The sequence below is a fragment of the Melanostigma gelatinosum genome (genome assembly GCF_949748355.1).
Source record: "Melanostigma gelatinosum genome assembly, chromosome: 8".
NCBI lineage: Eukaryota > Metazoa > Chordata > Actinopteri > Perciformes > Zoarcidae > Melanostigma > Melanostigma gelatinosum.
Genome location: NC_136641.1, coordinates 25,501,653 through 25,519,152, shown reverse-complemented (window position 1 = coordinate 25,519,152; position 17,500 = coordinate 25,501,653). Strand labels below are relative to the sequence as shown.

The 17,500-nt window shown below is 45.1% G+C and overlaps 1 protein-coding gene across 2 annotated transcripts in view; it reads right to left on the bottom strand.

Moving 5' to 3' along the window:
• Positions 1 to 17,500, bottom strand: part of slc2a4rg (SLC2A4 regulator) — a 41,019-nt gene that overhangs the window by 17,480 nt on the left and 6,039 nt on the right. For both annotated transcript variants that reach the window (XM_079274466.1, XM_079274467.1), the window contains exons 3-4: positions 3,256 to 3,356; positions 633 to 871 (exon numbers count right to left, since the gene is read on the bottom strand). In XM_079274466.1, the coding sequence (XP_079130592.1) occupies positions 633 to 871; positions 3,256 to 3,356 (340 nt within the window). The remainder of the gene's footprint in view (positions 1 to 632; positions 872 to 3,255; positions 3,357 to 17,500) is intronic.

Below are 17,500 nucleotides of genomic sequence, written 5' to 3'. Positions count from 1 at the left end.
TTACGTCCTGCTGTTCATGCCTCCCGCCTTACTCAATATCTCCCCTCGCTGAAAAGACTGAAATACGGGATGGAAAGCCTCTTGAGATTGAAAACACTTTGATGTTCTGGTCTGTTTCCAAAAGTAAAAAAGACAAAATGAGAGGGAGAGAAGTGAAAGGGAGAACGTAATCCATCATCCACACAAGCAGAGAGCGCCGGGCCTCGTGTCCGAGGATGTTAGACTGCATGGTGCTTACGTTTTCCACGGTCTCTCCCTGCTGCTGCTTTGTAGAAATAACAACAAAGCACGCCAGAGTTGTTTCTGTACCACTGTGGCGCTGACGTTCTACTCGCCATGCACGCTCCTTCTTTTGGGGATTCAAGTTAAAAGTGGAATGGACCGCCTCTGGGGCTGCTGAGTTCAGCACAAAACCACGGCTGAGTCAAGAAACTGTACCGACTGTGGGGGTCAAATTATTATTTCATGTATTATCTACGTATCTACGTTTTAAAATGAAATTCTGTCCAAATTACAAAAATGACTACAAATGCTCGCCGGCCCTGTAGGTGGCGATAAAGATGACGCCAACGACATCTGCATCATTGGCGTACAGAACGAGCACGTAACATACGGACAACATCCATCTTTACCTTTCGCTTCCTCGGTATCGGGTCCTCGAACATGAAGTGCGTGTTCTCCGCCACATCCTCGATGACATCGTCGCCCTGGGACGAGAGCAGGAAGTTCTTGTTGGCGTCGTTGGAGAGAGGCGGGGACGGCGTTGAGGGCACCGATTGGTCGCTGGCGTCCCAGCTCCAGTTGCCGCTGGTCGAGCTGCTGTAGCTGGCCGACAGCACCTCTTTCCAAGCCCTGCTGGCCGGCTCTGGGACTGCAGTTCAAAGAATGCACACCGTTAACTTCAGATACAAAAAGAGGAGGTTTCATATCTGGAGAAATGTGAGCGTGAGTTACGTTCGGCCAAGGAATCTCTAGATGTTGTTGTTCATTGTGTACACATCAAATCTATTGCTCTTCTGGACATTTGTGGGAGAGGTCTCCTCTGTTGCTCTCTCAGAGGTTTCTTTCTTATTTTTTTACTGAACAAGTTTTTCCTTTTAGGACGCAAGGGTCCGAGGACAGAGAACGTTGTCTGCTGTCCAGATTGTAAAGCCCTCTGAGGCAAATTTGTGATTTTTGATTTTGGGCCATACAAATAAATTGAATTGAATAGATGAGCCGCGTGTGTCTTCTGTACAGTTTGTAAACTCTTTCTTCACGTGGGTTAAGATGTCAACGGTTATGTCGGCTTTCGGTTTCTTCAGAAATGTGAATTTCTTTTAAGTGCAAATTTCTCGTTTTGGCTGTGGTGATAGGAGAAATATAAAACCATAAAACCACAGTAAATATGTCAAAGAAGGTTATGCTGGGACCAAGGCTGCTCGGCAATACAGTTCAGTCACAACTCAAAAGGTCAGTATGGCTGTTGCTACCAGCTCTGAATGAATTATGTTACATTTACAGTTTCCTAAAACACATGTCGGTCTCAACCTTATGCTCAGTCTCATATGGAACCAATAAACACTTCTGTGTTAAAAAAAAGATATATTTCATTCTTAAGATATGTTCCCATATATTACAAATAGAATATAATACCGCTGCCTCAAAAAGTCCCCAAACATAAACTTTATCTCCTCTGAATTAAAAACAATGACAGTGTGCATAACAATCCTGACCCAAATCCTAACTCCGTAATGGAAATGTAAAACCTCTCAAAAGCCTTCAACCACGAGAGCCTCTTTAATGCACACATTCTAACATCTTTTATGTCTTTTATACAGTCTATTCTCTACTTTCCTGACATTTTTTCATTTAGCTACACTGAACTCTGCCTATTAAGCCCAACGCAGCTTTAATTTCCTGGACAAGGTTCTACATTATTCCTCTAAGTCTTGACCCACAAACCTCTTCTTTGCCCTTTGGCCTTTTGACCGATCCAATGATGCTCCAGCTCAACGACTGGATAATCTGACTGTCACTGTGGCAAAACATGGTCAACAAAAAGACCAAACCTAAACCCCAACATGGAGCAAAGCTTAACATCATGTATGTTGGGAAATGACATATATTTGCTGTAGGAATGTAAGGAGCTGAATCCCAGTTAATACGTAACATAAATCAATTTGTGTGTGAGGAATATTGTGCACACGTTGTGTGGAGAAAGCTTTCTCATCGAGATTAGCGCCTCACGAACCCACGCCGTCCTCTGACAACAGATCAAACGATGCCGACATCTCCGATGAAGACTCACATCGCTTTAGATGTATTTCAAATGGGAGGCGATATGAGATATAAAGCGCTTTGTGGTGCCTCGCTGAGAGCAATAACAGTCGCCTTGGGTTTACTGCTGACTCAATAAAGTAATACAAGACAGGACTTTGACTGTCTGGTAGGGTTGGTATGGTGACGCTAGAAACAGCGAAAGGAGCTGTGGCGCTCGGGTCACGGATGAACTGGCAGTATATGTGATCGGGAGATCTGCGTTGACGCTTTCTAGTCAGCGATCCGTGATGACAGTAAAATCAGCTGCTGTAGCGCTGCTACCGTTAGCAGCACCGGAGCTAACAGCTAACGGACGGAGGTTCCACTCAGTTACATTATGATGCGTTCAGGCTCTGTTCGTAAAAAAGTATTTGTATTTGAGACAGGTGAATTATAACGTCATCATGAATAAATCCAGTTGTTTGACGGAGATGCTCTCACAGCAACATAAAGTCGATATTAGAGATGAATTATGTCACATTTAACTTCCCAACACTAACTCTAAGCAGATTATAATACAAAATTATAACTACCAAGGACAAGATTTATTTTAATCCGTAAAAATACAATCTTATACAACCAAATAGTTTGACTTGTGTGTCTTTATGTAAATAACCCGTATAGATGACAATAACAAGGAAGTAAAAAGGTAACATTTAGAATATGTGATGTTTTACACTGAATTCAGAGCAGTGGAAATGATTTTCGGAACGGTGGTGAAAACAAGGAATAGCCTGAAGCCTTTGATACCAGCTGCTACAACACAAAACAACAGAAAGCTAAAGGTATAACTGGTATGGCCAGCAAACTCTAAAAGTTATATTTTCTGCCTTTTTTTCTTTTGTGCTGATTCCATCCGTGACTCTAAACCACGATACGATCCAAACCGTGAGTGTCATGAGCGTGTGTCATGCAGGTGTGCTGGAGGTCGAATGCAGCCGGCAGGGATGTTACCTGTGGGTGCGGAGGACGGGTGGAGCACCAAAGGGGAAGTGGACAGCGAGGTCAGGACGGTGGCAGCCATCACCTCTTTATCAGCATGACCTGAGGGCTTCCTGCAAAACACACACACACACAAGTATATCAGGTCAACACGGCTCGTCTCCTCACTTCAAGCTGGAACTCATTGATATGTTTGAACAAACTCCAGCGATTCTTTGCAAAACAGTTTGTTGTTTTGACTGAGTAATGGAAAATGATTTGTGGAAAGAAAACATCTTGTCCCCCAGAGGAAACTACAAAATTCTGAAGTCCCCAAAAACATCAACAGTCAAGTTAGAAGACATTTTGGACGCGGCCCGAGGCTGCAGACTGCGACATAAAGAGACGAAAAAGGTTTTTAATAGTGTTAATAAATCACGGCTGAGAAACCAACATTGTTCTCACACCTGATAACCCCGTAGACACGACTTCACTTTACATCTTGTGTGTGTTTTTTACTTTCCACCACCGGAAAAAAAGAAGAGAAAAAATGTGTTGGTGCAAGCAACTCAGGAAGTTGGTGTTGGAGCCCTGCAGCAAACAAATCCAACACAAGAGAATACATGACGATATGTACAGTAAGTCTTGGGTAAATGTGTGTGTGTGTGTGTGTGTGGGGACATGAGGATGTAATGGAAAGCCTCGAGAGTGAAAGGGGTTTTATGGTTTGTGTTTTCTGCACAGTAACCTGGCTTAGAGAGCCTGTTCCTCCCTTCCTGTCCAGTACACCCCCTACTGAGCGGTCCAACCTCAGCCTAACCCTTATTCATACTGCAGCACACACACACACACACACACACAGTGCACATTTGCAAACACGTGCACATGCACAGTAAGGATGCGCTTTGGCCAATAAATAAAGAAATCGTGACAAAACAACAACAGTAATTTGTGTCGTCCTGCATTAAAGCAAAACCAGTTCTCTGCTCCTCGCACACTTATTCTCTTCATCTCCCAGCCTGCTGGCCTTGAAAGCAAAATGCAGGGAAACATATTTAAGGCAGGGCCGAGATCTCACCCACACACTTTCACACGCACGAAAAAAGGATCGGCAATCTCGTGAAAAATCTAAAAGAGAGCGAGCCGTCCCAGCCGATACAGTGAGGTGAACTCATGTCCACTACGTGCATCTTTGTGCAATAAAAACATGCAAATCCAAATGCTGCGAAATGTTAACATATGAACACACACACACATGAACACAGAGGCAAAAACAAAACACACACACAGATCCACATGGTCTGCAGCTTTAAGAGGTCCCTGTCCCGCCCCCAGACTTCTCCACTACACAACCAGAGTAAACTGGTTTGAGGCATTCTCTCAGCCAAGCCCTCAGTCCTGGCAGCCCTCCACTCGGAGTCTCAGAGCGCACGCACACACACACACACACACGCACGCACGCACGCACGTACTCGACGCACTAAAACTTCACTCCGGAGTCCAAAACACCAGCAAAAGTATGCTGTAATTTTAGAATGCGTGCGTGTACCTGCTCACACGCCCACTCGCTGAAGTGACTTCATTTTGCAGACACAAGAAGAAAGCTTTTCAGCTCCCACGCTGGTGAGAATGTGCCGGACAGGAAGCACATCTCAGAGGAATGCAACAGACACGAAGGAATCTGAACACGACGCGGCGATGTCCGCGCACAAAAAGCTGCTGGTTTTACTCCCCGACATCTCAGATTATGAGTGTGTGTGAGTGTGTGTGTGTGTGTGTGTGTGTGTGCTCTCAATACAAGGCAGGCAGTCGGCAAAACAATACAATTATAATAAATACCAACATGAGAGAATCAAAGTAAGCTAAAGAATAATATCCACAGCACAGCTACAACATTGCCAGAGGAGAGGCGGGTAAACATGCACCACACACACACACACGCACACACACACATGCATGCACACACACATGCACGCACACACACACACACGCACACACACAGCCTGGATGAGAGATAAAGAGATAACGAGATTAGCCATGTCCTGTTTCAGTCATTAGTCTTGTTTTCAGCGCTGAACGGGGCCGAGCAGGGACACACTTCTGATTTATGGGCCTCGGCCTCGTCCGTAATAACATTTAGCTGTTTTTAAAAAATAAATAGTTGCAGACATGGACAACATTAAAGAAATTGACTATTTTGCCTGCTGGTGATGTCAAAAAGTGTACTGATAGCAAACCACTGACAGTGATGCAAGTCTGTTTTTGGTGTGTGTGTGTGTGTGTGTGTGTGTGTGTGTGTGTGTTAGTGAAACCCTCCATAATTGTGTCTGAAAAACAAACAAACAAAATCATAATTTTTTTCATGAAATCAACTTCCTTTATTGAGTGTAACTCGTCAGCCACGTCAACACAAACACAGAGACGCCGTCTTGTTAAATACTCTGTTGGACTTCACAGCGCTCTGGAGTTATTGCACATTTTTTGGATCACACGAGTCGGAAAACAATCCCACGCAGCCAAACAATGAAATCTAATTCTACAAATCCTATAATATCCTATAATACAAATACAAATCTGACACTGTGCACAAATAACGGCTCTCAACTGGCTTTGAGTGAGAACAGAAATTACATCTTATTTTTATAGTTTCTTTTCGTCTCGATTATCCAGTAAGTGTGTTATTATGATTTTAGTTATAGATGTGCCAATCTTATTTTGAAAAAACTCATAGCTGACGAATCCTGTCGCCCCCTGAGGGGACCACTAGATACCAGAGATGATCCAAACTGTGATATCCCTTTTCCCTCTCTCACACACACACACACACACACCCCATTATTACCCTTAGTATCCCCCCTCACACACACACACACTCTGATTTCCTGACATTTTCCTTCCTGTTTCCCGGCAGAAACACAACAATCCACCGCAGTCTCACTACATCTGGTGCGAGTTGTTGTGTGCGTCTGTTCGTCTGTGTTCGTGCGTGTTAAGCAATAAGAAACTGTGTTTTCAACCTGGGGGGGGGCAATTGCCGGTTGACTGTTACTCATGCTGACGACGGTGGAGCCGTAATCTTCTGCTGCCATCACTCTGACTTTGATATGAATGTTTACACCACGTTAGGAGCAGATGGCCGCCACATTCTGCCATCATAAAACCAGCATGCGAGGATAACGGAGCCTGCAGACTCTCCCACCGGTGCTCTCTCGAGATCCAACTTCCCTGAAACAAACACGGAGCCATTAAAAGTGCACAGATCAGTAAATCTGTCTTCTTACGAGAGGCTTTCTTCTGGAGCAAGTCAGGCCTCTGTTTAGAGCCCAGAAAGGGAAGAGATCGCTGTCAACAATGTCGGGCTGTGTGTGTGTGTGTGTTTTGTTTACAGGAGCCTTTCAGTCCAACCACGGTGCGTTTAGAGCGTGCAGTAAATTGAATGATGCCATCCTCCACGGATGAACGTGTGCAGGCACACACACACACACACACACACTGAGGTATTTCATGTAAAGCAGTGACACCATTCATACTCCGTCACTGACAGACGTGTGTTTTTATGAGCCAGGTACTTCGCCTTCAACCCCATTTACTGTACCTGCGTGTGTGTGTGTCGATGCCTCTGATTGGAGCGTGCAATAACAAAATAATACACTCGTTCTCTCTCACGCCCACGCATAAACACACACACACACACACACAACTCTCCCTCTTACCTTCCTCCCTCCCTCAACTTCCATTGGTTCTTGGTTGAGCCAAGAACCATCCCCTCTGGCAGCGGCTCAGCACATGGGCCGGCTAAAGTCAGCAAGCCAGGCCCAGGCACATAGAGAGGGAGGGAGGGAGAGACTACGGCTCTGAGCCAAGACACAAGTTGCAACAACAAGCTCGGAGTGAAGAAAAAGAGGAGAGGAAGAGGCCAAGCGTGTGCGTATCTGTGTATGTGTGTGTGAAGCTCTGTAGATGACCGTCGCTCCATCCGAGGTGACAGAATCACACCTGTAGACCGGTTCGGTTGGTTCGCTTCAAGATGCGTTGTTGCATTTTAGTTCCTGTTCAGGACCCACGTGGGGGGAAATCAGATTCCTTTCAAATCATTTTTGCAAAGCTCACTAACAAATAACAGCTTATAAAGATTAGTAGAATGCTAATTGCTCGCCTGTTGTGAAGGATAAAGGTAGAGACAGGACTGTACACGAAGAGGAGAGACGTGCATACGTGTTGATTTACATGCACGACCATGAATACAGATCAATGAGGTCGCTTGCTGAACAGATTTCACGATACACAGATGGATTTATTCGTGAGTTGAGCTTCAGAAAATCATGCTAAAGTCACACATTCCTTTGCTTTCACACCAGGAACGAGCCGCACTAACAGCTAACGGACCGGACTCAGTTTCATGGTTTCATGGTTTGAAAAAGCACCATTAGTTTGTTTTTATATTTATACTGCCTTTATTGGTTTAAGTTTTACTGATAATTTCGATGCAAATTACATTTTTGTGTTTTACAAACAACAGAGCGAATAAGGACAAAAACAATCTATAAATAATTGGCAGAGGATTAAAAACAAACGTTAAAGGCTTTGAAGTTTCTTGAAAAAGATTCATTGATGTGGCGTATCCAAAAAACACACGAGGAGCCTGAAAGGTTCAGACCATAGAAATAAAATATGATTTCTTATTGTCATGCTTCAGACGACGATGATGTTAAAGGTGAACTCATCAATCAGTTCGACGGAAAACGTCCAACAGTGTAGATTTTCACACCGTCGTGTCCAAAGGGGACATTTGGGCTTTGATACTGCAGATGGTGATATGATGCACACACACACACACACGCACACACACACACACACACACACACGTCCAGTATGACAGTGGGCTCTCTGCTGTTGTTGGGGAGACGACTATATTTAACACATCTAACCTCTGCTCTAGTTACCAGTACAAATCCCCAGGATCCCGCCCGGTTCATAGCGCACATTACAAGCCCACTTAAGGTCTGGGCCAACGGCCAGCAAACACACAATAACAATGCAAACAGACACACACACACACACACACACGGCTAAAAACTTGACATATTGAACGTGTATTTTTCATCTCTTTCGTTATTCTGCCTCACCGTATGTAATCAGTCTCCCTCCCCAGCTGTTTGGCACAACCAAGACCCAGTTTACCAGAACTGGACCCCCCCCCCCCCCCCCCCTTACACAGAGCTGTTGCTGTCTGTGGACCTTTTGCAACAACCGAGTCTAACAGAGAGTGATTGTTCCATTCTCAAAACACCAACATAACAACACACTGTAGAGGTCTATCTTGTTTACCAAGAAAAATAAAGTCTCTGTGTGTGTGTGTGTGTGTGTGTCACACAGACTGCTTGGAAGAAAGCAGCTTTAGAAGGTCAAGAGAAAAAGAGGAAGAGTGCGTGGACCGGGGGGGCAGAATCAGCGGATTTCATTGTTTTGTAGTCGGCTGACCACGAGGCATGTCCGGTTTGAATCACGGTGATTCAGAGCTGTGCAGGGTTCAGTGTGGTGAATGATGTGTTTTTCGCTGAGGGTTTGAGCGCTGCCAACAACAATCTCTGGAGAGAAAGAACGCAGCTGTGTTTGCCTCAGACTGGCATGAAGACTGGCATATGACCGCGGCAGTCGGAAACAGTCGGAAAAACTCAAAATACGAGTCGCGATACGACGACACATTGAGAGAACGCTGAGCGAGTTGATTTGTTATCTCTCTCTGGAAAAAACAAACAAATGCTCCCAGAGACGGAGATACCAACACCAAAAAAAGCAATGTTTCCAGTCATGACGTAAAGTTTTCCTCTGGCAAAGCTTTTCATTTATTAACCTCTGAAGAAACACATATGTTCACGTCGCTCATCCTCACACCCACACACACACGCACGGAGGGAGAGAATGCGAGGAGGGCCGACAGAGAAAGGTGTGTGAATAACAGCAGCGTTGTTAAACAGACGTTGTTTTAAGGCTCAAGGGATCCAGGCCGTAAAGGCTGCGCACTGTTTACGTAGATGAGCGTGTGTTCAAACACATAAACAATGCAGAGAATGGCGTCAAACTGGTTCTTCCTGAGTCACGAGGTGACGTAGTGACAGCCGAGTTGATCCGAAGCGACCGGGCTGGTGATCGTCTGCTGCCTCGTACATATCTGCTATTAATAGAACAGCCATTCCCCCCCGACACCACTGCATTACATAATCTCCCCCGTCCCTCTCTCACATCGCTGCTCGCTCTGCAGGCAGGTCGTGATTGGCTGAAAGCAGTCAAGCCCCCCCCCACACACACACACACGTGTTAACAGCTGTGTGACCCCCCCCCCCCCCTTCTGTCCCGATCGCTTGTTTTGTACTTGTGTATTATTATTGCACAAATACATGTTATGTAAATACACAATAAATACAAATATATTGATGTAGAAAGATGAAGTCCCGCCCCTTTCTGGTGCATCACCACCGGGACCTTATGACAGAAAAAACACATGTACGATAGTCAACAGCGAGAGAAATAATTATATGAATTGTGCAACAAACACATGATGTTTGATGTTAAAAGATAATTTTGCACGTCTAGAAAGATGTATTTGTTGAATTATAAGACTGAAAATGCGTATTTAGAAAGACGCCACACACAGAAGTGGCGTAAGACGTCCACACACATGTTGCCCCTTCTTTTAAGTGCCCAGGCTCTGTCAGACAGGAGCCGGGTCTACTTTAATGTGGGCTGTGACTGCATCGGTCATTCAGTCCCGGGACAAAATTCCACTTTAACTGTACACGCGCAGTACAGTGAACAGGAGTAAAGAGTCAGGTTCAGAGCCGTGTGAAAATGTTGACACAGCACAAGCAATGAACTGGCTGACGACAGAGCAAACCGTGACGCGCTACCCGACACGCACGCAAACAGCCAGACATGAGGATGGATTCGGTCTTCACCACACAGGTCAGTCAGCTGGCAAACACCGTCGGTGTGACTGGGATAATAGATAATAGATAGGTGCGCACACACACAGTCAAGCAGCATAAAACCCTTCAACACGTCAAGATAAGTTGCACCTCTTAGCTTATAATCGAGCTTAATATCTCGATGACGACACTGAAACGAAGCAACGGCTAAAACCTGAAAGGAAAAGTTATGGAATATCAGATGACAGAACATGGAACTTAAAATGATCAATTAAATATATGTATATAAATAAAATGAATACACAAACTGATGTCCCCTATGCTTGAGTTTATGTCTATTCTTTGATATTTAACTTACATTTACAGCCACATTTTTTCATAAAACAGCGCCCCCGCCGAAGCATCAGCTACATTCAGGCGGAGAGTGGTACTGCAGCGCAGGAGACCGCGGGAGGTTTCCAAAACAAAAACCCACAAAATGAAAATAAATTCAGACGACGTTCTGTGAGAAGCTGCTGACATCAGGAAGACACCACAGCAACTGTGTCAAAGGGGTGTTTGTGGAGAGTCTGTCACTGAGGAACACAGTTTCCCCCTGGCGATGAATAAAGTATCTATCTATCTATCTATCTATCTATCTATCTATCTATCTATCTATCTATCTATCTATCTATCTATCTATCTATCTATCTATCTATCTATCTATCTATCTATCTATAATAATTCAACAAGTGCTCTTTGGTGGATTGTGTGTTTGCGAAATTACAGGAGATGCTTGGACAGATTCAGAAAATATGTTGAATATAAATATATCAGTAGATTTGGTCTGTTATTTGTTGTTTCAAAGTTCTGCTGATGCAAACACGAGTCTGACTTCACGGCTAACTGCACTAGCAGTAGCTTACTTTATTACCCCGCTGTCACTTCAGGCTGCACAACCAGATTAACTTGTAGCTATAGCAACTTCTGTCAGTCCTCTCCAATAACAGCGCTGTTGCTGGGGGAATGCCGGGCAGCCTCTCCTGAACAGAGGCCTTCGATTCTCTCTTTCTTCTTTTCTCCCCTCCTCTACTGAGGACAGCAAACAGGATAAGCCCTTCTGCCTGAACACACTGCGTCCTTATCACAACGCCTGTCCTTTTCCATTTGAGCCATGAGTTGATGCAGCGAGTTAGAGAAGTCGGCCTGAAAAACTCTTTTATTCCCGGACGACATCTGTTTTAAAATCATACTTTCATATAATCTAAATAATCCAGAAGCACTGGAATCATGAAGACATGTCGTCTCCTGAGCCTTCAGATCAAATAGAGTAGGAGAAGTTTATTCTGCCTCTCGTCAACACAGACTTTCAGAAGTTAAACTGCAGAAACAAATCACAAGATGTCTTGAAACTCGGATTAAAATAGATGAGAGCCCTCAACGGAGCGGCCGGTTCTGGTTCTCTCGCTCGTACTCTTATTTCGTTCCTCATTCTTCACTTCCCACTCCGGCTCTTCACATTTGCCCTCCTGCCTTCACAAGCCAGAGCAGGCCTTCGCTCGGTTTCCTGTGTTTAAAGCGAAAGCAAACCAACGCTGTTCCAAAAACCACCCGGCTCTACTTTCTCCCACGAAGCCACATATCTGCTCCAACCAGTAAAATAAACTGATCGCTATCTCTTCTAAAAAAGACAATATACATGCAAATTCATCTTCTTTGGAACCGTTAGATTCAGTTACACAGTTTACTGTAACGTCAACATCACAGTGAGAAGTAAAGTTCACATGGTGGTGGTGAGTATGTCTATGATGTCATGATGTGGGCCGAGTCCTTACTGTGAGGAACCTTTAACTGGTTCTGAACCAGTCTCAGTGTAGTCCTGATCCTCTATCAGACCTCCATCAGTAAAGAGACCATCAGAGAGAAGATGGTCTGTTTCTATAGAGTTGTTCTTGATGCTCGTCATCGGGGCCACCGGGTCGGATTCTGGTGAAACCAGATGAACTCATGCAGGTTCACCAGAACCTCCTTCAGCTCAGACTCCAGCAGAGACCGGTCCACCGTGGACAGACCCAGATCCTCCAGCAGAGACCGGTCCACCGTGGACAGACCCAGATCCTCCAGCAGAGACCGGTCCACTGTGGACAGACCCAGATCCTCCAGCAGAGACCGGTCCACCGTGGACAGACCCAGATCCTCCAGCAGAGACCGGTCCACCGTGGACAGACCCAGATCCTCCAGCAGAGACCGGTCCACCGTGGACAGACCCCGGACCTGCTCTGGAGGGAGAAGGAGAGCTCAGCTCCCGGCAGCAGCGTCTCCTCCTCCTCCTCCTCCTCCAGGAGCAGAGCTTCTCCTCTCTGGGAGCCAACACCGACACCACGCTGCTGGAGACCCAGGACGTATTGATGGACCCGCTGGAGGGAAGGGAGGCACGGGAGAACCAGAACCAGGACTGAGAGGGGTCAGACTGTCCCCTGCTGCAGTGCAACAAGAGGTTTTCTAAATGGACTCTGGTGCTGGGAAACACCACCACTTTCGTCAACAGGGACAACCAAAATCCACACTGTCCGACTATACTGGACACTGACTGTTATAGCAACAAAAAAGAGCCAAAAACCACATCGTTAAAAATGTAAGTCTCACGGTGGACTTTCTGGCTCTGTGCCAGTGAAACCTCTTTCCAAATTGTCAGTGTTTCAACCTCCTACAGGAGAAGGCTGTGACACTGTGTGGAATAAGCAAATGACGACGGGTAGTTACCAAGACAAATGGAGGCAATTAGAGCTCATTATGGAAACAGCAGGTAGATGATGAGCCTCCATGAGGCATCTGAGGGGATGTAAACCCTCGACTGATGGTGTGTTCTGACTTGGAAGCGACTCGCCGGTCTCCCTGTGAAACGTCAATCTAGGCCAAACGCCGGGCGATGGTCCGATCTCCTTCTCCTGAAGAGACAAACAGACAGATGGGAGAGCCTGCCAGACACAGCGAGCAGCCCGGACCCGGGAAGTCATGCCGCGAGTGACTCGAGTGTTTTTCTGTCTAACTGTTCAGGTCCCTCTACAGCCAAGTCTCTTCACACAAATGCTGACTTAGGGATCAAACTCCAACGCAAGGAATCTCTGTCCGTCTATTCGAACCGCCCGTCTGATCTACTTCATGGTGGGCGTGTTGCTTGGAGTCCCTCGGAGAGCTTTGTTTGAATTTGGTGCAATTCGGACACGTGACACTTTCTGTGTTAATACGCTTTGAGTAAACAAGCGAAGAGATCTCTGTGCAGCAGTGGGGGCGGAGCTTCAGGTCTCTTTCTTTTCTTTTTCACGAGTGAACAGTGGAACTTAGTGGTACAAAGTCTCTGATCTTAATTCATCTTAAACATCAGCAGGTAGAAAGCAGCTAATTAGGGCGGCAGCAGGTAGTCAAGCAGGTTTAAAGGTTGACTCACATATTAGTTGGACAGCGGAGAGGAGCCTCGTGCTAAGCTACCGAGGCTTAAGACGGATCCAGCTTCAGGAATACCAACATACCACTACACCTCATTCATTCTCACACACACACACAGACACACACACCAGGCATGCAGACATGCACGTACTCAGTTGGCACCGTAAGGCCCTTTCCGGTGTGTCAACATTCAGTAGTAAATCTGGTCAAATGTAAAATGAGCAGAAGTGAAACCAGAGATAGAAACAGCTGCTCAGTAAAACATAATGTGTAACCCTCTCTGCTCCCCTTATACTCGTATAGTCTCTGTTCAACCTCTTTGTTCTTAATCACAGCTTTAAAAGGACCATATCGTATAAGACAAGCCATATATTAATAGGACTTTATTGATTACTTTACAGAAAAATACAAAAAAAGACAGTTCTACGGTGTTAAACGTAAGACAGAAGGAGCCACTGCAGATCCAAAATAAGACCACCAATAGAAAAGGCATGGATTCACTCTTTAGGGAACACGTTTACGAGTGACTTCTTCATGTGGATGTCACATGACTGATCGCAAACAGAGCATGTGGTGATGAATCGACAAAAAGAAATATGGATGAAGCACTTTTTTTCAACGATCTAGATCGTGCAATTTCCAAATCCGAAGAATGTAGGACAGCGAGCTCTGATCTCTTGATGCTACACCAGCTGACGCTGAATCATGTTAAATTGAGTGGTTTTATCCTTGAAGTTGCCTTTTCCCTTCCCTCTCTCTTCCTCTCTCTCTCTTTCTTTGTCTTCCCCGCCCTTGTTCTTCCATCTTTCTCCCTCATCGTGTAATTACAACGGGCAAAACACAGTGTGAACGCAAGCTGGTGTATGAATTGAGACCATGGTGTTGATTCATTGGGCAGATAAAACAAGAGCCAGGGAGACAAACGCTGCTCGACAAGAGACCAGAGACCAGCCTTGTCCTCTGCATGAATCACAACAACAAAGCTCATGTCTATTATATACCAACACATCAACAAGAAACAAAGAAACACTTTCCATCTTGGATGAGAACAAAGGTGGAAGAAGAGTGAGAAAGACCAGTTGCTATTCCCTGGAACAGCTGTAAGATGTTTGGACAGCCTCATGCCTCCACTGAGATACTTTCTACCTCTCCTCAGGCTCCTTTAAACTCGATTTCCCAACCATACACACAAGGTTAAAGACGTTCTATTATATTTTTAACAGACCAATTTAAAACCAGAATAAACGATGCCGGACCAATTCCAATTAAGCTTTTCGTTTAAGCTCTTTGTTCATTTTAAACTAGGAAAGCCGTGCAAATAAAATGTCTTTACGAGGTGGAAAAGCAAATACAGCAAATGACATATTTTCTGGGCTTCATTTATGAATTTCACCCACTTTCCTCCGTCTGTTTAAACCGGTGCTGAAGAGATTTGGGAGTATTTCTATTGCCTCTCAACGGCTCTCAATACGACTGAGCAGACATCGCTCCTCTAATGCTCCGACTCCCGTTTGTTGCACCTTTAAGGACCTGCAGATAACACGCACGAGGTTTAGCTGACAAAGCAAATCAACCTTTATCTTTATGAACAAGGTTATAGTTCAAGCTAATGGGTGAAAAAACAAGCACTGTGCACATCGGGCCAACGGCTGTCAACCTCCTCCTCTCTCGTTCTCTGTATTACTCCACCAAGTGAGCTCATGAATACCAGATATTTACAATCTGTCACCCGCAGTGTGTAATTGTGTGTGCGTGCAGATCGAGACGACGTATGTGTAAATATTGCAGGCTGACTCAGCAGAGTTCAAGCCAATACGTTGACGCATGCTGCAAATGTCCAGGAGGTGGGAGCAGGACGACGTCATGAGCAGATCTGTGTCAAGTGAAACCTGACTACCTCACTACCAGTACTGTGTGTGTGTGTGTGTGTGTGTGTGTGTGTGCGTGTGTGTGTACGTAGGTGAGAGAGAAAAGGAAAAAAGGATTTCAAATAAAAAAAGGCACAAATCTGATCACTCGTAGATCTGCTTGATTAATTGTCTTGCCCTCATTTGGTTGGAGGACGTGAGGATGAGTCATTATCCCGGCCCACATGGCTCTGTTGTTGTGGCCGTGCACGTCCACACACACACACACACACACAGAGCGTAGATGGTTTCTGTGGGTTCCTATGAGGAACTGGGCCCACCGGGTCCAGCAGCCGGGGTTCAGCCTACCGTTTTATAATTGACTATTCAGGCTGAATCTTTGAAATGCGTTGGATCTAAAGCGGCCGTTCATTCTATGCAGCGCTTTGGGCTTCTTTTTTGTTTAACAGTCAAAGCTCACTTTGCTTAACTGCGTCAACACAAAAGCCAGAAGTTCAGCGCTGCAGTCTTCCACGACTAAACCAAAAGACGAGGCTTGTCGGTAATCCTTTAATCACAGGAGAGATCACGACGTCCGACGCTCCGCAGGATGGAGTCACAAACCTCAGCACTGTGATTGTTTCTGTTGTGTTTTCACATAGTGACAGAGTGAGGTAGACTCTGTGTTTCATGGGTTACTGACACAGCAATGGGTTAGAGAAGAGCATGTGCTCTCACAATTATGAACATATTAAGCACATAAAACTAAATATTTACAGGGAAGAATCTGAATGAGGAAAGTATTTCCTGACAGAGAGAGAAAACTAAAAGAGGAAGCATATTCAACGACACGCTCAGCACTAATTCGAGACATTAAAATGTATGTAGACGCGCTCAGCGCTGCACTATCTGAAGCGTTGGGCGTTTCCCAGACTTCTCTCTGTTTGCAGACTGAATTTCACTGCTTGTCAACAGCAAACTGAGATGACTTATGATAAGAGTTGCGCAAGACACTGTGTGTGTGTGTGTGTGTGTGTGTGTGTGTGGGGGGGGGGGGGGATATTTATACATGCAGTGACTGAAAGCAGGAGAAAGCAAAACCCATGAAGCTACAGGCTCACAAAACATTTTGAAAACAGTTCCTTCATACTTTCAAAAAGAAGACTTCCTCCTCAGCCACCAAGGATCTGGATGTGGAAGTCGTTTGTCAACTAAATGGAGCATGAAGCGGAACATTCAGAACATGTTCCGACTGTCTTGAGCCAATTGATTGATCACAGTGAGAAGCAATAATACGGGATTAGTGTTATTGCTGTAATCAACAGTTTAAATGTGAAAATACTATCATCTAATCAGTCAATCAATCCAATCTGTGACATTAAAGCTACAATCTTGAAGATCTCCATTGTCGTTCTCTTTGGCGCCACCTGTGGTGATGAGCGGTAATTGCGGGGGTGTTTTTTCCCCTCACTGTGAGTCGCTTGTAACCTTTTCCGGGGAATGTCGCCACGAACGCTCAGCTCGTAAAACTTAACAACAGACATTTATTTAAAGAAAAACTCCTCGAGATTATTACTTCAAGAAAAATGTGATTTCAACGTAATAAACAGTGACGAAATATTTCTAACCAAAGACAATCGTTGGCTTGTCGGTGCAACATGAAAGCATGGTGGAATTAGCAAAGTAGCTCGCTAACAAGCCAACAAGTAGAATTAACCAACTTAATGCTACGACCGCACAGTTTAGGAAAGCACGTTGCTATCGTAATATATATACAAACATTTTGTTCTGATCATTTTCTGAAACCAGGGTTGCATGAGAGCACGACCGAATTAGCCAGCTAGCTAAATAGTCAGTCAGCTGCTAGTTAGCTTGTAAATCCCACCACGCTTTCATGCTACACTGGTTACAGAACAATTTGCCCAACAGCGGCCATCTTTTTATCCCTCTAACATTTTTGCCTATTAATTAAGCCACAACCACGAGGGCTGAGGAGGTTAGCAGAAGGCTAAGCTAAACTATTAGCGTAATTTTCTCTCCGTCTCTGAAACGCTTCGTCGATATTGTAGCTCGCTCGAG